The sequence below is a fragment of the Excalfactoria chinensis genome, chromosome 14, assembly GCF_039878825.1.
Source record: "Excalfactoria chinensis isolate bCotChi1 chromosome 14, bCotChi1.hap2, whole genome shotgun sequence".
Lineage (NCBI taxonomy): Eukaryota > Metazoa > Chordata > Aves > Galliformes > Phasianidae > Excalfactoria > Excalfactoria chinensis.
Window position 1 is genome coordinate 438,931 of NC_092838.1, and position 23,035 is coordinate 461,965.

General features: G+C 46.4%; 1 protein-coding gene across 3 annotated transcripts; it reads right to left on the reverse strand.

Annotated features, from left to right (window-relative positions):
* Nucleotides 1-33: 33 nt before the first annotated feature.
* GLYR1 (glyoxylate reductase 1 homolog) lies at nucleotides 34-22,636 on the reverse strand. Of its 3 annotated transcripts, none has more exons than XM_072349748.1 (16): nucleotides 22,472-22,629; nucleotides 20,464-20,500; nucleotides 19,873-19,952; nucleotides 15,078-15,216; nucleotides 14,241-14,483; nucleotides 11,212-11,298; nucleotides 10,263-10,319; nucleotides 9,171-9,221; nucleotides 9,005-9,078; nucleotides 7,381-7,480; nucleotides 6,208-6,320; nucleotides 5,818-5,914; nucleotides 4,595-4,757; nucleotides 3,961-4,140; nucleotides 3,353-3,477; nucleotides 34-2,999 (listed from the first exon to the last, which is right to left on the reverse strand). In XM_072349748.1, the coding sequence occupies exons 1-16, from the start codon at nucleotides 22,507-22,509 to the stop codon at nucleotides 2,925-2,927; spliced, it is 1,659 nt and encodes a 552-aa protein (XP_072205849.1). In that variant the 5' UTR covers nucleotides 22,510-22,629; the 3' UTR covers nucleotides 34-2,924. The 3 variants fall into 3 exon arrangements, with proteins under 3 accessions (XP_072205849.1, XP_072205848.1, XP_072205850.1); XM_072349747.1 differs by having other exon boundaries at nucleotides 5,818-5,919; nucleotides 6,210-6,320; nucleotides 22,472-22,623; XM_072349749.1 differs by lacking the exon at nucleotides 14,241-14,483 and having other exon boundaries at nucleotides 5,818-5,919; nucleotides 6,210-6,320; nucleotides 22,472-22,636.
* Nucleotides 22,637-23,035: the final 399 nt, after the last annotated feature.

Here is a 23,035-nt window from a genome sequence, read left to right on the forward strand (position 1 = left end):
CGGGAACCGGCTTCAGAAACGGCCACAACAGCGTCGTGTTACCAAGAAACGTTTTATTCCTTTTGCCGGTAGCTTTGTTAATTGCACAAAAAACCTTTTTGTTTCGCCATTTAAACATCTGCACACACCCTATTCTGAAGGACAAACGTTAATTAAAAACAAGGCAAAAAAAATGAACATTCACAACCTTATAATTAACGACAGGATCTATCAGCGAGGAGGGAAGAAACTGCTCACAGGCTGCGCACAACAGCGCCTCTATGCGGAGGAGGGAGGCAAAGAAACGGCTGGAACGGAAACATGGATCTAAGGAACTGCGGAACCGCCGGCAGGAGACAGCGCGGGGCAGACAGAGACAGCAGTCAATTCAATCAGCGCCATCAATTCAATCAGCGCCATCAATTCAATCAGCGCCATCAATTCAATCAGCGCCATCAATTCAATCAGCGCCATCAATCACAGCCGGTTCTATCACGGCGCCTCAACCCGCAGCTGCTCCTGCCCCCCACGTGCCGTGCTTTGCTCCGGGCTCATCCTGCCACGGCCCGCACCGCAGCCGAGAGCTGCTCCGGCACAACCCGTTTGCACCGCGGAGTTAAAGGAGGGAGATGATCCCTGACGGCTCCGTTCAGCCCCATCCTTCATCCTGCTCTGCCGCACCGACCCGGATCGGTTCCGTGCTCAGTGGGACGGCACCTCCCGTTCCCTTATTTCCCACACAGCTTCAGCGACAAGACGCTGCTCCAGCACCTGCCCCCAACACACAACTACCCGCAGATGCCCTCAGTACTCGACTTCCAAACTGCAGTGTTTAATGGAGGGCTGCTGCTGCTAACAGCTGAGCTCTGAGATGGGAAACGTGAGGGTTTTAAGCAGGCTGATGGGCGGTTTTCCTGGTGCTTATATGTGCCTTTAATAGGAATATCTACATGCAGGATGACAGCTGTATTGTCGAAGAAACACGTATGTGTAACTAATACTGCTCAGCGATACCACTGACAAACGGGCAAAGAAAAGCCTAATGATCCATCAGCAGATGTCTGCCACAGCACACAGCGCGCAGACAGCATCAGCCTACAAAGCAGTGACTGCAGCAGGTGGAATATTCACCCAAGTAACACTGACAGCATTAGATGTTAGATGTCACGTCTCACTATGAGCATCTGAGAACTCCCTCTTTCTTACTAAGGTGCCCCTGAACCACAAACACTTGCTGCAGGCAGGACTGGTAAGAAATCCTAAACCACAGGAAAATTCTCATAAAGAACCACTGAGCTCCTAAAAAACAAGAGGGGGGCAGAGCTCAAGGACTCAGAGCAGCACGGTCTCATTTTCATTTGCTTTCTTTCCTTTCGTAATCCCAGCTGAAGGGAGGAGACTGTGCCACCGAGCAGCGACTAATAACATTTCCTACTGGCATTTTACTAACTCTCAAATCTAAAATGGAAGAATCCTCCTAAAAGGCTAACACTGAGAGGTTCAGATCAACAACATGCTCTGTGCATTTGTTGGTTTTTTTACAGACAGGCATCCTTTGGGCTGGGTTGCTCTGCTACCAACAGAGATCATCTCTGCTCTTCAGCTTTGGCCTCTGCAGTTCAAGTCCCACGTGTTTACAGCTCAGCAGTATGAGCCTCCCATTACAGCCTTCCCAGAAGCTGGTCCCCAGCCACAAGCAGAGTCACAAGTACAGGGAATATTCTCACGCGTTGTACTCCAAGTGGTAACACTAAGAATACTCACGGAAAATCCGACACGTCTAAAGATCACTAATGGTTACACAAAATATCCCTGTGAGGTAGGTAATTATCACCCACCTTTGAAGATGGGCAGTCAGGTTAACAGATAAAATGACCATGCAAAGGCCAGAGATAGCACGGGAAGGAGCTCAGGATCCGCCATCTCTTGGCACCACGATCATTCCTCTCACACCTCTGACTCCTCCCTCCGCTTGTGACACCGCTACAGTCCAAGGCGCCTTTGTAATGATTGACTCTTGGGGTAAAAGAAAGAAAAATAAAGAAAGCAAATAGTAAAGTGACACAAACCAAGGCCAGGAGCAACGCCCTCAAGTCTGTTCCTTCACCAAATTAAACACCTCTGGCTAAGTTTTAAGCTTTTTATGCAAGTCTGTGTGAAGCTCCCATGCTGTCTGTGGGGCGGGCAGCTGCCATTAGCCTTTTAGGAGGCCACGCTTACACTGGTATTCTCCCATTTTCAGTAAGGTTTGTGTTCCCTACGCTAGAGTTGTCTGTACAGGGGAAGACATGGATGCAAGCTGTTCTCAACAATCTGAGCAATTCCTCCATCAAGGTGCTGGGGAGGCGGAAGCTTAAAAAGAAACAGAATCAAGACAGTGTTGCATGCAACCCCATTACCTTCTGGAACTGCCATTCTCCTCCACGGGAGGTGCTTTGTTCTCAAACAGTGGGTGATAAACAGGAATGCTCCTCACCTTACTTGGGACCAAGGACTTTACAGATATTCACAGGTAGATGGGATGTATGTGACCTGTCCCCTTGATGCAAGAAGTCCAACACACGCGTTATTTCACAGCAAAGGAGAAAGGGGATCGTTAGAAACAGCATCTTGGACAAGCATACAAAGAAGAAAATAAAAGCAGCCAAGCAGCAGATTTCTGGCAGAGTTGCCTCAGAGCTTCTGAACAAGCCGCCACTGTTCTGTTCCATGACTGTCAGTGCATGGCATGGATTCTCTAATTAGACTGCAACAATCCGAGCCCCCTCCTCCCCCCCTTCTGCCACCAGGGGAAGGCTGACCGCAGCAGCTGCCTCCACGGCAGAGCTCAAAGTCTGTGTATAAAAGGAAATGGAGAGACAGAGATGGACTGGTCCAGAGTTAAAACCCAGTATCATAATAATATTAATCAATAATCATAGTATTAACAGTAAGAATGGTGCAGCCTAGTGGATGTAGGCCCTGTACACTGCAGACATGTCGTTGTCTGATTGGTCCAACGCTTTTGCTCGTTTATAGACCTAGAGAAGAGAAATTAGAAAGGATCAGTGCCTGCCCTTGTGGGAAGCCCTTCCCTAGGCACAAAAACTATTTCCTGATCTCTACAAGCCAGAAAACTGCACACTGCTTCAAGTAACTGCAGCAGCACAAGTCAGAACACTTGGGTTTCGTTTAGGTCACTTGTTTTCACTGATGTAATACTATAAGAGCTTCTACCATCAAATGAAATTAAATTCCATCCTACTCAGAATATATTCCAATTGCTGTTCCTTTGTCTCAGCACATAACTCTCAGATTTAGTCCCTTGGTGACAAACAGCTCTAACTCCACCTACTGAAGAAACACTGAGTAATACACACATCTGAACTCTCACCTCGTTGGCAGCAGCTGCCATAGGAGTTGGATGGTTGACGGAATCACCCAGTGCAATAGCTAATCTAAGATCCTTCTGTATGTATTTCAGGTAAAAATCAGGTTTAAAGTTTCCTTGCAAGATATCTGTTGAGAGGAATGCATGCAAAAAATAAGCACGACAAAAGTAAACCAAGCCTATCACACTGCAAGGCTATGCAATTCAGCATCAAACTTCCCTTTCCCACACGGTCATCACCAGGAAGACTGCTTTTAGCCCTTCTGCTTCTCTGCTTTGTCCCCTCATCCCACCACAGCAGATAATATCACTTCTGCCCACTGACGAAGCAGTTGCCCTCCATTTCACTTATTATCCCATCCCAATGAAATCATCGTTGTCAACTCAAGACCTAAGCAGGCTGCAGACAATGCAGAGCTTGAGGTGTATTCTGAGGGTCTCTGTCTATAAAGGCTAATGAACAGAACTCAGCTCTTCATCTACAGAATGCATAAAGCACCCAGAATCCCACGCTGATGAAGCTGGGATGATTCCCTTCCTTCCATCGTTAACTGAAATGTTGACAGATTGCGACAAACGTTCTATAATAAAACACCGTAAGAGAACTTTACTTTGGCACTTCTGGTCCAGGAAGATGCTGGCAAGTTGTCCCTGATTGAGGATATCCAGAAGGGTCTGCTGGGACTGACCAGTCACTTGAGCCAAAGTCAGTCCTTCTGCTATTGTAGCCATGAAGCTGCCTTGGACCATGTTCACAATCAGCATCATCTTGGCAGCATTACCTACTTCACCTGGAAGCAAAATACAGCACTGAACATTCCTCTGGAACAGATGCAGCAGGCTTGCTCCCCCGCCCCACGCGGTATGAACACTACTAACTTCCCACACTGATCCCAAACGCTTTACAGCTGTCCCTTCCCCTTACAGGCTTTGCAAAACTTATCTGTTTCCCATGCACTCAAACAATGGGAAAAATTAAAGTACCATTTAAAAATAAAAAGCACCACAGATTCTCCAAAACGAGACAATGTTCAAAAAAGAAAACTTAGTCTGAAGGCTCTGAAAATGGCAGAATTCCAGGGGAGCAGGCTGGTTTCCCATACTGCCGATGGAGACGGAAAACAGCCAGTCCCTCCTGCCAGCAGCCTACAAAGATGATGCATGTGCCTCTCAGACTCCTTCCTCAATAGCCCAGTCCTCGCACTGAGTAAGAATCTGCTATCAGGCCCTCAGTGTTTCAGTTACCTAGAAAAAAAGAGGTCTTCCCCATCGCTTGGAAACAGCTACTGCAGTCCTCATATAAACCCCTGTCACCAGCTGCCAGGATCACAAGCATCCCATCATTTGATAGCTGCTGATTTCCTGAGACTGGTGCTTCCAAAAAGCGACCACCCCGGGACACTATCACCTGGAAGAACAGTATCTCTGGTTAGCAGTGCACAAACAGCAGGCATTGACCCTGAATAGGCAGCACAGCAAGAGCACTGCCTGAGGACAGAATTCTAAAGCACAAACAGCTAAGGCACAAAAACAGGAGAGGGAAGCACTGTAGTACACCTATCATGATGCATGACACCCTGAAAGTGCCTGAGCACAAAAGTTGCCTTCATTCTCAGCAATGTTTCTTATCTTAATGGCAAACAGTTTCAGCAGCTGAGCTTATTGTGCTTCTGCCATGGCACCCTTAACGGCGGATTAACAGGCCTGACGCCTTTCACAAGGAATAGCTCTCTCAGATTATTTACTTTGTATTTAACCCCTCTTCCCCAAAGATGAAAGGTCTCCGGCAGAGCTCTTTGGCCAGACATTTACTGGTATGTGTGACTGTGCATCTCCCGAATTTCTGCATTATGCACCACTGCATCATCTCTGCTTAAAACTTCACCAACGCTACCTGCCCTTCTTCCTGCAATAACACACACTCATTTAAGGGCTGAGGATAACAACCAAGGTGTCAAAGAAGAAATCAAGAAGTAAATCAAATCACTTCACATCAATTCTCCCCGTAAAAATTTCTACAGAGTGAAATATGAAGGCACTATTTTCCCCATAGCCAGAGCACTTAAAATAAGATCATATATTTTATCAGTTTAAGGACAGTTACACATCCAGACAGTGATCGTCCTCCAGTTTGCTACCAAATACCAAATCCGTACCGGTTCTATGCTATACCAAGTAAATACTTCCATAGGGTTAGAGACTCAGCAGGCAGTTTGCATTGGTGCCACCTGACAGCCCTGACAAACTTACAGGCTTTGCCACTATCATCAGAGTACATCTTACCCAGCTCTGTCCACTGGTCAAGATATGACAATTCATTGTCTCATCTGCTTGACACTTGAGTCTCCTCTAGAACAAGTCAAGAAGTCTAACAAAGCACCTGTATCATCAACAGCTTAAAGCCCAGAACAAGTATTGCAGTGCCACTGCTGAGTCACAAGTGTTAGAGGATCAGCTAATGTGCTTACCTGGGCCAATTCCGTGACTGTATCTGCATCCACAGTGGACATATCCACATAACACTTCCCTGGTCGAATCCCCTGTAACACTCCGCTCGGACCAAGCACCAGCTGTGAGGAACAGAAGAGCGGTAAAGCAATAGGGTGTCTGCAAAGAAACCCAAACCCTCCGAGTCCAAGAAAGTCTGACACTGCAGTGGTAGTGCTTAAAACAATATCAAAACCCAATCCCCGTGGATTATCTTTCTGGGGGTAGAAGGGAGGGAGGTGAGTATGACTTCGCTGGGAAACAATTTTACATATCTGTCCTGTCCAGCACCTACAATAACCCAGGCTACCTTCATCAGTAGGAATCAGAACTAGAACTCAGTGGTGGAGGAAGAACAAGAGCTAATCCTTACATCCTTTGCTGCTTTTGGATCTGATACACAGGCAAAGGTGATGTCACAGGTGGAGACCACTTCAGCAGGGGTTCTTCCCAGCCTTGCCCCTTCCTGGATGAACAAATCACACTGCAAAAGTCACAAATTGAAACGTAAGTAAAATTAAGTACAAACCAAATGGGATCTCTAGAACTTTGATTAAACAAACTTTCCTGCCAGACCCAACATGAGTCAAGTGTATTAATTATTTAGTAACTGGGCTGGGTTTTGTAGGTTCGCCTCCTACGCCCAAGGGGCTCCTCTGCAGCTTTTCTGAACCCTCAGGAGAAGAACTTCAAAACAAGGCACAAGAGAGAAGGCTTAGGTGAAAAAGTCTAAGAGACTGAATGCTGCAGTTTTTAGGAGAGATGAGTGCAAAACAAAACCAAACCAAACCTGGTGAACAGAGCAAAAGGTGTTGCTGAACAGTAAACAGGATTTCTGCAGCTGAGACTGACACAGGCTTTAAAGGGCTGCTGTTTCAAATTCTTAATTCCTTCCCACACTATCCCCATGTTTTGTAATTAGAAAACATCCTTTAAACCCAGTAGCCACAGAACCCTACCTGCCTTATGTTATTTCACAATATAATTGATGCATGTACATCTTCTCCTCCAGTACAGAGAATAAGTTGCTAGAATATAACTGCGTAGCCATTTAGCTCAAGTTCAACTTTGAAAAGGAACATTCTTAACCTGATCTCACATCATGACACACCACATTTGCCACAGAATCTTCACCTACTGCAAACAGCACAATGGATGTGTAGATGAAGCTGCGGTCAAGCAGAACATCTCACCACACCACTCCTGGGATCAACCTCCCAGCACATAGTCCTTCTGTCAAGCTCCAAAACACAACGATCTGAATCTGAATCAGCAGTATGTCCAGGAAGAACTTTATGTTGCAGTCCTCAACAGGGACACAACACTGCAACTTTTAATATCAAACCAACAATGTGGTGGGGACTGTTCACAGCTTCTAGTCTGAAGTGGCCACGCACAATCACTCAGGAAAGAATACTAAAACAGTGTGGCGAACATATCTGTTTCTTGAGCATCCTCTCCAGGCACCGCTGACTGGTGACTAAAGGTAGTAGAAAAATGTTTAAACAAGGAAAGCACTATCTATACCTAAGGTACACGCTTACCTTCTCAGCAGTCCGGTTCCAGACAGTGACAGTATGACCCATCTTCAGCAAGTTGGAGACGATGCCACTTCCCATCAGACCAAGTCCCAGAAATCCTATCCTGAAGGGAAGAGAGAAGCGTTAATGCAGGGAAAGGATTATGTAACAGATAAGCAGTTGTTGTCAGCTTCCCTTGATCCTGGAAGCCATCAATGGCAAAACCTGGAGCTCAACCAGCAAAAACCAGACTACAATGCAGCCACAGCCAGAACGGGACTTCCAAACTGGGGAGACACTGTGCTTTAACAGCAAGCTAGTGTCTGTTTTGCATACTAAGCATCACTAACAATTTCCTCTAGTAAGACTTAAGTCTGCTTCGGAAGAGTAATTAAATGCTAAAGGTTGAGGGGCTGTTGGTTTTTCCATTAGTTTGCTTTTGATTAAATTTGCTGCTCGTGTCTCTACCTAACACCTCCCCACAGCTGCAATTTGCCAAAGAATCGGAAGTCCTGTACAGGTCAACACAAATGACAATCCCAGACAACTGCTGCCTTCCCTCTCCTAAGATGGGGAGAGTTTTGCTCTCCTCATTTCAAGAAAAAGATGATAAACTAACAAGTTTCATCTCTGTAATTACCTGTCATTGGAACTCTTTGGCAGTCACTGCTACAGCTACAGCTTAACACCCAGCCCCAGTTTCAGTAGGAAATTGACTCGTTTGCTCACATGCCTGATGTAACCTCAGCCTCACAATCCCCAAAAGGCAATTCTTCATAACTAGCCGTACTACAGTTGCACTGTGGCTTTCTCAAGTCACCTGCACTCCCCCAACCAACTTTTTTGTTAAAGCAAACTAATTCAGACAGATCACAAGTCGCTATAGGCTCCTTCAACAGCTTTATGTCCACCTACTTACAAAGCTCTGAAACAGACTTCCTCTCTCTCCCAACCCGGCTCTGAGCCGCGCTTTCCTAAGAGACTATTTTACCTGAACAGCTTCATTGTTATTTTGGTTCCCCGAGTGCAGCTGAGAACTGATATCCCATGAGAAATGACCCCAAAGGCAAAGAGCGAGCCGCGGCCTGAGCGCAATGAACACAGCGGAAGTGACAGAGTGAAACAGGAAGCTCAAGTGAGGCTCGTCTCACTCTAGAAAGGAGAACTGCGACGTTAGAAGAAACCAGAAAGCTCACGTGCTGCATAGCAAAGCTCCTGTGCTGGGAGCCTCCCTCTTCCGCTTGCCTTCTACATGCTCAGCAATTAAACAGCCCCGGCCAACTGCCACGCACCGCTGGAGACAGATATCCTTTTATCATCCTGCCTCACATGGCATTCAGAAAAACTGCTTCTTCGTGTTCTGCAACGTGCCCTGCAGGAAAAGGGCAACTGCAGGAGAGCACTGGGATGCAAGCACATCCAGGGCAGACCTTGCTCTAAACTCTCCTGCAGCACAGCTCCTGTTTTGATATTAGCTGCCTGTCTCCCATTTCCACCCAAACGAGTGTTTCACACAAGAACAGAAGAGATCTCTAGAGAGAAATGTTAGGTTTATTTATTCTCAGTGACAAGCTGGATAATGGCTGCATGAATGAGATGGAAAGGAGAAAAAGGAAGGGAAATGGCTGAAGTGTGTTGGAGGTCTTACTTTTTGTCTGTGGGTGTGATACTGCCATTGACTGCCGTGCTGTCTGCTGCCTGGATGGAGGTGGATCCCGTTTCCTGAAGGAAAAAAAAAGACCATACAGCTCTGGAGGAACTGCCAGCCCTTACAACAAAACAGAAATATCCATCAAAGCAAAGATCTGCCTCACCTCTTCACAAACCTTCAGCTTCTTTGTGATGGCTTGATAGCAGACAGCTGGCTGTATGGAGAAAACAAAGCACTCAGGAGAAGGACAGTGCTGATTTGCTCTGCTGAGCAAACAGACCGTATCCTCGCTACAAAGAAAACAGGCAGCTCACCCACACACCATCTGCAGCACAGGAAAACTCTCAGGCTTCCCTCAACCAGAGAAAATAAAACCCTATTGTAACATATTAAGTTCTTCCCTTCCTACCCTGCACAATTCAGACCGTTTTCTGACGCAGGGACTACAAAATCCTTTCTGTAGTTCACAGGGCAGGCACTTCAGCATCGAGGATACAGCACATCCCCACTCTCACATCCGAACCAAGGAAAACAGATCTCTACAGCCCGCTGTAGAGCACCGTGCCTGTGCTAATTATGTCGGCGTAGCTGCTGAAGCAAAGCGTTTTTGTTCACCTAAGGCAGCACGCGGCTTACAGCAAACTGTGGTGAAGGCTGCTCTTGCTCAGGCTGCTTATTTTGAGCTGCTCTTAATCTGTCTCTGCACAGATCCTCAACCAGATATACACTGTTTTTCATTTAATTCAATATCTTCTTTTCCTTCTGACATTCACAGGCTGAATACAAAATCCTGCATGGCTTCTGACTGTAAAGTTGGCTACATTTTACATGGAGCTTTTCTGGCTAGGGACAATTTCTTGCCATATCCAGTTAATTAACAAATTTATCCAGATGAAGAAATTGGAAGGACGACTGTGAAACAAAGAACAGAGTTGTAATTAGTAAAACATCATCTTCTAGCCTTCATATTCAGTAACCAGAATTTAACAGAACAAATCTGCTGAATCCTGGTGCAAGGTAATCTTTGATGTCTTGATCTAATTGTTGTCCTCACTGCCAAATCACTCTAAACCTAAATGCTGGAAAGTAACCAAATGACAAGATTGCACACGGAGTTTCATTGCTGCTAGGCCCTGAAGAACAGAATTTCAGAGCTGGTTATGAATGCTCCTTGCAATTAGACCTTCATCCCAGCAAAGGGCAGGACGCCAAGCTAGAGCGATCAGCAGAATTATCCTGTCTGCCAAATCCTCACCTTCTCCGTCTGGCTCAGCAGGAAGTGATGGAAGTGTGGATCACTGTCCTTCACGGGCTACAGAGAAAAGAGTACAGACTCAGAAACATTCCCAGAGAGTCACTGAGCAACCACAGCATTATTCCCTGGTTCTCCTGAGCTGCACAACAGTAACTTCAGGTGGGAAATACTTAATGCTTGACAGCTGCACCAAGCAGCTTGTTTTGATATAGCAGTTTCCATTGTGTTTCATTTCCGAAAGCAAAGCCATTTAAGTTAAATCCCTAATTTTTGAACTTTTGCAGGAAAATCAAAACAAAACTATAAGCAGGAGGGAAGAGATAGCCTCTCCTTCTCATCTATAGTCCCATATCCCTTCTCCTAATGAAATAAAACCAGTTTCCAGCTCCCAAGGAATTCCTTCAAACATACTAATGGTGGGTAGTGGCTGAACATTAACCTTAGCAGTCACGTGACAGGCAGCTGGAGAGTTCATCTCTCCAATGAACACTCTACGCACTGGCCTAGAGCTGCACTCATCTTCCTCCGCTTGATCATTTAATTATTTATGTACAAAAGGAAAGATTTCCAAAAGCTGGTAACAAAGGAAACTGAAGTAAACCATCCGATATCACATTATCCAGACATGGAGAGCCTATTCCACGTCTTCTGTTCCAGTTCTGGAAAGCCAACCACAGAACTATTTTTGAAATCAGAAGTGCAAAAACACACGCAACAAGTTGGGCGTGAATTTGCAGACTGCTCCACAAGGGCAAAAATCTCACTTTCCAGCATCCTTACCAGCTGCGCAGAGGTACTGTTCAGCTTTGTTATGCTACAGAATGACAAAGAAAGCACCTAAGGAAGGAGAACTCCACTATTTCATACTGAGACAAAAGGTTCTAGATCATTTTCAGCTACGAGCTGAGTTTGCACAACTATGCTGTAAAGCCAGCCCAGGGTTTCTCACCTCACTGACGCTCGGTGGCCATTTAAATCCAGCCACTGTTCCAGTCATCACTCTTTTCACTGTACTGGACTCTGGAATTGTGAGGTCCTGAGGAGATACAAGGGAGATCAGAAAAGAGCTTACAACTGGGCTACATGGCTGGTAACAGCAAAAGGACCACAAGAGCAGACAGCTTTGAAAAGCACTATGCATGCCTTTCCACAAACAGGTAATACTTCAAGCACATGGTGTGTTACCAACACAGGTGATGCAAAGTGAAAAAGAACAAAAACCACGAGCTATCAACAACAAAATTCAACCAGTTACATATGAAGAACGGTTTTTCCAGAAGCTGTAACAGGAATAATCACACTTGTGTAATCATGCAATGAGCAGAGAAACAAATGAACACATTCGATCCAGCATTTCCCTCAGGTGGATGCAAAAAAAGCTAAACGAAGGGGTAAGGAACATCTCCACCAGACAGAGGTTTGAGCTGTTCTCATCCTCCACTGTCATTAAAACAAAGGGCAGCAGCCTACCTGTTAGCAGGAAAACCTTCTAAGTGTGCACCTCATACAGTCACACCTGCCGTAGTTTCCAGACTGCATGAAACTGGAAATCATACATGAACTGTTCCCACTCCTTAACACATCACAATGACACCGAAAGCACCATTATTTATTGCTGATAAATTTTGATCTGTTCATCCTTAATTCCACAGGTAAAGACTGAAACAGAGGTCTTTATGATTTATGAAGAGAACTGGGTTTCTATACGTTATGTGTCACCTTCCTGAGATGGAGATTCAGAAATGAAATGCACTTCCTGCAAATGCACAGTGTATCTTAGTGTCCACAAAGAACCAGAGATGAGCACTGTTTCCAAAACAAGTAAGAATAAGGTCTGCTGGAGGTAACTGACGCTGATGCAAACGTTTCATCTGAAAACAAGGACAACTTAGACATCAGCCTCCAACCTTAGAGTGCTGCTGTACGCTAGCATTCTCTTTTTAGAGACCACACCACTGCTTCAACGGGCAAAGCACAGATGAAAACTGCTCTGATACATAAGAGGTCACATTGGTCCTTTGAAAATATCCCCATACACTTTAAAACTAGAGTATCTGAATGAACATTTATATTCTGAACCTACAGAGTATTTCTAGATAGACCACACCTCAGTAAAAACTGGATCTTTGAACTTTATGCATCCCAAGCGCTTGGAAAGCCAGCTGAACTGTGACTGGACAAAACAAATGAACCAAAAAAGAAAAAATACATCCCAAATCCCAACACTGCAATAATTCAGAACAGTGACAAACGTCTTCTTCCCCCTAACACTAATAATTCTGGGAAGTTATGAGACCCAGGTAAGCAGAATTTATGTCATGGATTGAACCATAGCATTATGACAGCGCTATTGTAATTTCACGGCGATTCTCAGTATGCTGCCTTTCAGAACCTGCACAGGTGCTTTCCTACACAAACCAGCTTACTTTCACAGACGGCAGCACAGCATTTACCCCCAGCAGGTGAACTTCGTGGTAAGCTGTTTAAAGCCACTGCACCTGCAGTTTCCCAGTAAAAATTTCTAGTGCCGTAATTAAGTCACTCAAAGCTCTAATACCCCAAGGCAGCTCACACAAGAAAAACTAAGCATGCAGCGTGTCAGCACTACTGGAATTCTCCCATTATTCATTTTGATTAGTTTGGATTGAATTTACCTCAAAGACAAAAAAGCGTTTTACATTAGGGAAAAGAACAGTCCAGGGCTTTATCGTAACAGATACATTCAAAGATACGATGTGATTATAGCAGCATCTCAGAAGGGTGAGCTAAGGTGCTGACCAAGTGTTTTCCTGCAGCCAGGTGGAAAGATTTACAGTTAGTAGGAATTCACAAGTCTGCATCCACCTCCCTGTTCTCCCAGTTCCCCAAAAGGAGAAACTGCTGGGCTCTGTCCCATGATGTAACTGAACAGAAACTGGCTAAAAAAAAACAAAAAGCCAGTATCTCTTTCATAGCAAATATCTGAAATGATGGCTTTGTTTTACCACCAAGGCATCAAGAGTTTGCTATTCAACCTGTTAAGGCCAATCCTGCAACAATTCAGGAGATGGAAACCAACTATCCTGAGTTGCATCCTGAAGCCCACTGAAAGCAAAGGCTGTGAGGCACAGAGTAGAGCAGTCCCTCTGAAGCAGCAGTGAGCAAGCACACTGTTGTAGCACGGTGCATCAGCTGAAGCCTCCCAACAGTCCTCAGGTGTAGCATCCAGTGAAGAACGTGCAGTGCAGTAATCCAATGAAATTTCTATCCGTTTGGACAAGAAAGATCTGGACCGAAACAGGGAGCTCCACAATAAAGAAAGATGGGTACTCTGCACTACAGTAGACAAAATACTGCTGGCTACTGTTTCTGTTGTGACACTCAGAAGTAAACAAGGGAAGTAATGAGGATAAAATAATAATGCTCCAGTGCTGGACCTTCATAATGGAGGATGGAAATATATTCTATAGCATAGAAGTGGGAATGAATACGACTAGTTTTCTGGTGCATTATTCCCATGCTACAGTAATTTCTTCTTCAAACCTTAGACATTAAGAACATCCCACCCTCAGTAAGCAGGGAGGGTGAAGTTAAGAGATTATAAATCACTGAATCATTTAAAGCAGATGAGATGATATGAAAAGTCCAGAATCAGATGAAGAGCCACACCTCCTCACTAATCCTTCCCACATCAACTGAATTTGAGGGATGGTAAGATGGAAGACAAGAGTCTCACGAGACACCTCTCAGAGCCTTCTCAAAGATACGACTAGAGCCACTCAGAGCAACTAACTGCTAAAAATGCACAGGAAGAATCAACCATGTGTTTGTCAAAGGTATCCGACAGCCGGTTGGTCTGGAAGACACATGGAAGAATTTAAAACAAAATCTGATGCTGAACTGACTCTTCACACTGGCCTGTTAGTTAAGGTGCCAGTCATCCCTGAAGTCCACCTGCAAAGTCCACAGAGGGCACTGGCGGACATGCACAACACAAACCTTCTCATCCTTGGGTGGACGCCCCCGCTTTCGGGGGCTCTGATCCTGGGCTCTTTTCAGAGGTGACTTTGATCCTCTCTCTGACGATACAGAAGAGACCCTCTTTTTGCCTTCCCCTGTGCCCTTCTTCAACTTCCCTTCAGACAAACTGGCTTTGCGTTTCTCTTCACCGGCAGATTGCTTGCCTCTTTCTTCACTGGAATTACGCCGATTCTTCTCTTCACTGGAGTTATGGGAAGACGCCTGAGAGATTACAGAATAGAAGACGGTAAGGCAAGAAGAGCTTGAATGACTTTCATGCAAAACCAAGGATGCGAAGGACCCCCACGCCGATTACTATCAGGCAAACCAACAGCATGGGAACATGAAAACTAGACTGTTAGCCCCTTGAAGTCAGCGAGAGAAGTTCCTTGTTAGTTCACCTGTGAAAAAGCTCACTCTGAGTCCCTGAGTAACAGAAAAGGACATCTGAAGACTAACTGGGAGTGCATACACACGTATGCACTTCCACTAACGCTAAGACTGATAGCTATCACATCCAAGCCCAAGACTTCAGACAAATGCATCATAAGCAGATCAATTAGCCTCTCTCACTTTCTCCATCAGCAGAACAAGTCTTTTCATTCCTCATCAGACGAGAGTGAATGGGGAAGAGGTTAGGAAAAAAAGAAAAGTAAAATGGGAGGGGAAAAAAAAAAAAGAACGAAAATAAAAATGAAATCCTCCCGAACAAATTGCCAGAAGCAATCAACTCCTTTCAAATCAAAGCACATTTCACCATCGTTCTTACCAACACTTGTTTTTATGTGCTTGGTAAAGAAGAACCCACTCACTCACCTGGTCCTTGCCTTTGGTTTTTCTAAGAAACTCCTCCACGGCATCCACGGCTTGCTGGAAGCGCTTACCCTTGTTAATCTTTATCATTTCCTCTTTGTGCAGGTGATAAGGCTTCAGCTGCTCCACTTTGATCCAAGCACTTGAAATCAGAGAAAAAAAATCAGTTATATTCTCCAACAGCAGCTTCTTCAAATACCCCACTCCCAGAAACAGATACATCCCTTGTCCAGAGCAATAGATTACTTGCTTTCCACAGCCTGAAGGACAGCAGGGACTGAGAACTTTTTTCTGGCACGTCTCCTTGTTTTCTCCCTCCCATTACACACCTTCTGCTAGCACTACCCTCCTCTACGCACTGCTGACATACTCTATCAGCAGACAAGCCCTTAGATGTGATCACAGGCACCTGAACAGAACAAAGGCTGTCCAGTGATTGCTCCTGTACCACCATCACATGCATCTGTATTGGGTAGCCCCTAGTATTAATCTGTTCATAATGCTGTTAAGAGTCACCAACCCCTTGCTCAAACCCACTGTGCTCTATTAACCTCTAATTGTAGTTAGAAATCAGCTCACTGAAGACAGAATCAGACTTTTTGAGTCCCAAAGTTTGCAGTCAGCAGCTATTCAGGGAACCCCTCCTAGGTGACATATACTAACACTCACTTAGATGCAGAGGCCTTCTTTGTGACTCTCAGGGACAAAGCACACCCAGGTACTATGCAACCCATTATAAGTCTCCATTGTGTATACAAAGGAAATAAAATTTGTCAGTACACAGTACGAAAGCACATTAAGTGTTGTCCCAGATTCAAATTACAGAATAAGAAGTGTCTCTTCTTCCAAGGCATTCTCTTATGCTTCTTTCTATCAGCACATACTGCTCCCCTTCACTGCACAATGCTTATTACCTTTTCTCCCACCACAGCAATGGAAGAAGCCTGAAGCACAAAGTTCTCTGCTCCCTGGCTTTGAAGGTACATTTTAGCACTTGCAGTCACCAAAGATAAAGACCAGAGATCTCAGAGGCAAACTCACAAGTAAGAAACAGCCTTCAGAGCTGCCTCAGGGGAAGATAAACAAAAAGGGTCTCTTCCAGTTTATCCTTTGCCACCTACTTGGAGGACCCTCTATAAGGGGGCTATAGAGGGAGGTGTCCTTGCCTACAGAAGGGGGGTGGAATGCGATGGTCCTAAAGGTCCTTTCTAACCCAAACCATTCTATGATTCTATAATGGCCTCTGGCTGCTTATATTCCCAAAGCATCAAATCCAACACTTGACAAACTTCAAGTGTCTTCTGATGTCAGGATCTCAAAGAATGCTTTATAAAGTGTATGGAGGATGGGAAGATAGAGGTCTGTGCTGAAGCAGTTGGGCCTAACACAAATAGGCTGCAGATGACTCTATTTACCTTGGGCTGCAAGCTTCCTCCTATTTTTCCTTGATGTAACAGACAGGAAGTGACCCCTAACCTCAGCACTTCCACTAAGACTATTTACTTTTGTACTGATGCTTCAGAAAGGTGCTCTGAGGAAGAATGGGCTGCTCCAGTTTCCAACTAAGACTTTGATACACAACTTGTAAGACTGTTCAGCTACCACAGCATTTCTACAGCGTGTGTGTGTGTGTGTATGTGTGCCCACAGCCTGTAGGACTTCCTGCTACTTCCAGTTAAGAAGCTAGCTTAGAAAAAGTCAGTTTCCAAACAGGCCATGAAATCTAAGAATATTTGGAACTGGGTGGAATGCACTAAGAACTTATGGAAGACTGGCTATGGGCCTGCCAGCCTAGTCATCCCACTGACTCACAGCAAGAAAGCAGCACGCAGAGCAGCATCTAAGCTCTTACATCACTGCCCTTGACTACTAGAATGCTGAACCAATATTACTTGTGACAAGACTGTAGCTTGGAAAAGCCCCCTTTATTTTGCAGGCTAAGAAGTACAGCTAGAAACACTGCTAAGAGGTCAAAGTTCCACTGCAATTTAGCAAAGTTTAAATTCCAACAACAGGATGTTGTTGCACATTTGTCACCTCTGTGGGCTGGAAACATCATCTGTTCTCAATTTTCTCTCTGTGTCTTTCAGCCTGGCTACACAGAGCCCTCCAGGTAACGTATTCCTTTCGTCACTGCAGCATCACACTAAGCCAGTATTAGCACGTACACCTTCAGCACGGATCATGTCCAAGGTTACAGCTAAAGAGTGGAATTTACTTTGCAGTTGTTTCCCAAACCATTCAGGATTCCAACAATAACCAGTGCTTATCTATGCTCCACAGCAAAACTAGTGCCAAACGCAGAAGAACATTTTCATTCACTCAACCACTCTGCTCACATATGTGCAGTCACACTGCAAAGCAATTCTCACTTTTAAGCAGCTTTCTCCTTAATCTTCGGTAGTGGAAACTGGAACCAAGCGAGTCAGAAGGAGAGAGCCTTTCCCCAGCCTGAAATGGTGGCATTTTGAATTCCTCGGAAGAAAAGCGACTACCCATGCTCTGAGATTACCTATCCATTGACAAACTGTCTGGCAACCACCCTCAGAGCTTTGTGAGGACTCTACCCACCAACAAGCACCACCTTCAGCTGTGTAAGGTGACAATGAGCGAAGGGCCCACGCACAAACACCCACCTGTTACACCTTGGCACAGCAAGGCAGTAACAGAAGATCCATGAAATTTGATCAACAATACATCAGTATCGCCTTGCAAGCTTGGAAGGGGCAGGAAGATGTAAATGCAAGGAAACAGGAGCAACACACACTGGAATACCAGTACAAGCCTGTGTACTCATCAGATCATGGACTACAGCCAGCGACAGGAGCTCTGCATCCTCCTGTTTCTAATTCTGCTCATTACATGGTGACTCTCTGTCAGTTTGGTGTTTCCATTTCCTGTTTACACAGACCTTAAAAAAAAGTATTTGTAAAACAAATACATGTGAGTCCACTTACACAAAATAAAAGGGTTCTTCCCCCCCACATCAACATTTGAAGTGAAATGATTTGAAGTTTTTGTGACTCTGCTCGAAGACAAGGGATTTCTCACAGATTTAACACCAGTGTAACTTGGAGCAGAACAGGTGCGCAAGATTCTCTCTCTCCTGTCTAAAAACATTATTTTAATGGCAGCGAAAGAGACAGTACTTATTTCTAATCAAATTTCAGACAGGGCACGCAAGTCAAAGCGAGCAAGTAATGTGAGCAGTAATCGTGGAGCAGGAATAGATTAAATCCCACATGCAGCAGGAGTGCGAGGGACAGGCCTGCAGGTGTGTGCATTCAGCAGCACGCTGTATGAGATGGCTGCATTTTCCCCAGCCAGAGTCTAGAAACGCAGAGTAAACTCCCACTGCTTGGATGTCTGAACTCTTCACCTGCAATCAAAGCACTCATCTCAGCGGCACAACCTTAAGGCATAAGACTGCTTCATCCCAACTTTTCTTAATACAGGACATCTCTGTATTTGATCCATAAAACCCAAAACATGAAACTCAGATTCATAGAATTGTTCAGGTTGGAAAAGTCTTTCAAGATGATCAAATCCAACCTCCACCCAATCAAACTACTCCAACTCTGACAGCCCACCCCTACATCATGTCCCTGAGCACCGCATCCAGATAAATTATAAATACATCAGGGATGCTGACTCAACCACCTCCCTGCAGAGCCCACCTGCAGTGCTTAACAACCCCTTCTGTAAAGAGGTTTTGTGTAAAGAACTTTGAGAGCTTGAGTTAGTTAATAAGAAAAAAAACCACAAAAAACACCAAAAACACTATTTGACTTCAAACCGACGTTCAGCTGCCCTACGTAACCAGAGATCCAGCAAACCTTCCTATCGTGTGCAGCATTCATTTCTGCGCCATCAAGCACAGATTTCAGTTCTTAATCGTAGAACAGCCTGAGCTGAAAAGGCCCACAGTGCTCATCCAGTTCCAACCCCTGCTGTGTGCAGGGTCACCAACCAGCAGCCCAGGCTGCCCAGAGCCACATCCAGCCTGGCCTTGAAAAAGACAGCTGATTTTAAGACTATTTTTGCTGAGTATTTCTTCAATTGAAAACAGCTTCCTTAAGAAATAGCCATTAATTGGTCTCAATTCGTTACTTCCATCCCCACCAAAAATAAGATGTTTTCTAAAATCCTGCAAATGATTGTAGAATTGCATGACTTAAAAACTCTTATTATGTGACTTAATGCCAAATATCAACAAATAAAGGGAAAAAGGGAAAACCAGCAAAATAATTTCCAGCTTCACAAAAGGCAAAAATCCAGCTTTTTTTACTGCAGACTGGAAATACCACTGTGCAGGTATGTTTAGAATCAACAAATCCTGCTGTGCAAAAAGGGGGCCTACAGAAGTCCACTGCTGCACAGTCTTCCTAAAGCACAGCAAGGATGTTTTCAGTCATCAGGCACGAGAACACATTCTGATCAGGAGTGGCACACAAAGCCATGTTCTTCTTCATGGCAATACACGAATGCCCTTAGCTGCACCTTCCTCAAGCAGTTACAAAACCTAATCCAGACACATCACACCTTCTCCCCTAAAAACGGCAAGTTACCAAGAACTTCCCATCATCAACTAAAACCTAATGTGACCAAGCACGTAAGTCTCTACAGCCTTCACACACCGTGAGTGGCTACAGCATAGACTAACAGATGGTTTTCTTTGCATGTAAATGAATTAAACTCTCACAAAGCCACGCTTTGCTGCGTTGGGAAAACCTTCTTCCATGAAAGAAGATGTTCCACGGAGCAGCACTTTCACTGGATGAGAACAAGCAGTACGTACTGATCTTCTGTTCCAAAAAACTTCACAAAGAAGCACTTTTTTCCACGAGGTTTCTTCAGATCTTTAGGTGGATTAACAATCTGAAGGCAATTAAATGCGAAAGTTAAAATCAAGTACATAATGAAAGATCACACTCTGTGATTTTACTTATTTTTAATCCTAACCACAAAGACACCGTGAATCTGTTACAATTAAACGTGTATCCCCATATACACCTTTGGATGTACCAAAGCAGCAGCAGAGTGATAAAAATCCTAAATGCCAGTTATACAGCAGCACCAGCCCCTAGTGAGGCTGTTCCCAATAGGTAAGATGGGAATCTTCCTTAACTTTATCAGTCCAAACGGCACTTAGGGAACCTGTCCCACTTTGCTTTTCATCACACCTGAGCTAACAGCTCAGTGACAGGGAGAACGTCTACATCAGTTCAAACCCAACTGGTACACAGTTTAGATTCACACGGACAGTATATATAAAAGTAAAGCAAAAACTAGTACTAATCTGTAACTGAAAAGCTTTCAGGTAAAGCTTTGTCTGTGCAGTGGGAAAAGCAAAAACACCAAGAAAACAACAACGAAATACCCAACTCACCTTTCCTGGCCATGGTGGGTACCGGCCCAGCTTCCCCCTAGAGAGAAATGGAAGAATTAGGCAGTAGGATCAGAGACGGGGGAGGGAAACAACACAACATCCCAGTTCTACCTCTTTCTATTACACCATGTTTTTCATACTGAGAAAAATACAATTCATAGTTTAAACCTACCGTGACGTGCAAGGTGCGAGCACTCGACACACTGTTACTGGTAGAACTGAGCCTGTACCTGAACTGAGCCTCCATAAAGTCTGCATGAACCGGCTGCACAATCAGAGTTTAAGTCAGAAGAACAGCAGCAGCAGCACAGCTACCGCCTGGAAGACTGGATGCCACAGCTTTTACTGCACTGGGAAGATTGGACATTCTCTCACAAGGAGCAGAGATAAACAGTGATGCGGGCAATCAAACCAAAGATCAGGTCAGTAACTTCTATCCATCAGGACAGAGCAAGCACAGGAGGGAAGGATTTCCAGCTCAGACAGCTGAGATACTTAGAGGTTCTCACAGGCAAGCACTAATTGGCAGGAGCGCTGTGCTAGGTGTTCCACGGTCACGTTCTTCAGATGCTTAACACCACACTTGGTGATGAGCTAAAGACAGAAAAAAGCCAGAACGGCAGAAAAGTTCACTTCCTACATTGTGTGTGCTTCCATTACAGGAATAACACTTCTTTCACAGAGGGGCAGAACAGCCATTATTAGCCTTAGCCCACAGAACACCACCTTTATTGCTACCTGACCCTTCCCACCTACAGAAGCTGCAGTACTCTCACAAAAGTCATTTGGTTGGTGCCTTGCAAGAAAGCGAGAGAGAATCGATAGAGTCTGCGAAATCCCAAGCAAAAAAGCTCCAACAAGAGGCATTCCAGCCCCTCCTGGGATGGGAACGTTACCCAGAAGATCCTGCTGCAATGATCAGGCAGAGCGACTGCCAAGAGCTTGAACCGAACTCACAGCTCATACCTGATGTTCCCATCCCTGCGCTAAACAAGACACTGAAAAGCTTTTCGTATGTTACTGTCTCAGTGCTATGGACCTGCAATGGTCCCACGGCTGGCAGCTGCCCAGGCTACCACATCCAAAACTAAAGCAGGATGATCTGCATTCCAACACCGCGAACACGGCGCTGCCCAAACGCCTGTTTGAAGCAAACGGAGCAGAAAGGAAGTTTTATTTACTTCCTTACATATATTTAACAGCGTCGGAGCACTGTCTGCTCTTCAGATGAGAAGCTGCAGCTGTCACACAGCCAGGAGCTCGCCTTGCTCTTCACACGCCTTTCTCTTCACACGCCTTTCTCTTCACTCAGCACAAACCCGCACGGTGGGGATTAGCTGCTTCTCGCAGGCCCTAAGCAGGAAGCCCTAACCTGTCTGGTGAAGCAGAGCCTGTGCACTTGGGGCTCAGAGCTTACAGGCCTCGAAGGAATCCCCTCCTCAGCTCTCCCGATGGGGAAACACAAAACCACAGCTGTAACACTGGAGTGACAAAGGAGGGGGTTCTGCGGCCTTCCAGGAGAACCTCCTGACCTGCAGCACAAACACAAGCTGCTTTCCCGTGTGGCTGTGCCGCCCGCCTGACAAAGCGCTGCCGCTCTCGTTCAGCACCTCGCTCGCTCTCTGCCTTATTTTCCTCCGCTCCCCTCTCGGGATGAGGCCGCGTTTCCAGCCGGGCAACGGCCGCCCATCGCTGCCGCTCGGTCCCGCTCCCTCCCCGCCCGTCAGCCCGGGCCGTGTCCGCAGCCGCCAGCAGCGCCGCCATCCCCGGCGTGATGAGGAACGGCGGAACTCGGCGCCCGCTCTGGAGCCGTTCCCGGCCCGGTCTGTGCCGCGGCCTCGGGGTGGCACCGCCCGTCAGGCCCCGCCGCCGCACTCGGCCGAACCGTGCGCAGCCCCGCCGCCGCCCCGCCCCGCTTCTCCGTTATTCCGGGCGGAGGCTCCGCGCGGCTCCTTCACGCACCGCGGGAGCCGCTTGACTCCGCCGGCCCGTCCCGCCCCGCACTCACCACACCAGGTCTCCGAGCCTCAGACTCACGGCCGCCATCTTACCGACACCGCGCAAGGCCTGACGGGACAGGACGGCACCCCCCGCGGGGCCGGGGGCCGCGGAGGCAGCGATTGGCCGGGCGCGGTCACGTGGGCGGGAGGGCTGTCAGCGGCCGCTCCCGCGGGGTGTGGGGCGGCTCCGACCGGCGGGGCGGGATGGGACGGGAGCGGCGGGACGGGACGGGAGCGGCGACGGCAGCGACGGCACGGACTGCACGGACTGCCGCCATCACGGACAGCCGCCAGCAGCGCCCAACGGCCGCCGTGGCTGCCAGCCGGTCCCGTGATGGCGGGTTGATGTGGAGGCTCTCGTTCCTTCCCAGCCGTCATGGCCGCCTCTTGCAGCTCCGCGCCCCCTCAGGAGCCGCGGCGCAGCGGGAGCGTGTGGTGTTACACAGCCGTTAACGGCACTTCACGTTCAGTGCGACCCGTTCTGCGCTCCGCTCCCACCCATCGCTCCCGGGCAAAATCGAACATCGGGCGATTCCCGGCCGTGTAACACCGGCAGCCCCCACCGGCAGCAA

Coding starts and splice junctions, on each gene's coding strand:
- GLYR1 (XM_072349747.1), bottom strand. CDS start 22,509: ATGGCGGCCGTGAGTCTGAGGCTCGGAGACCTGGTGTG. Junction 6,321..7,380: donor GGAACCGGACTGCTGAGAAG/GTAAGCGTGTAC, acceptor TGACTTTTGCAG/TGTGATTTGTTCATCCAGGA. Junction 4,141..4,594: donor GAAGACCTCTTTTTTTCTAG/GTAACTGAAACA, acceptor TTTTGCTTCCAG/GTGAAGTAGGTAATGCTGCC.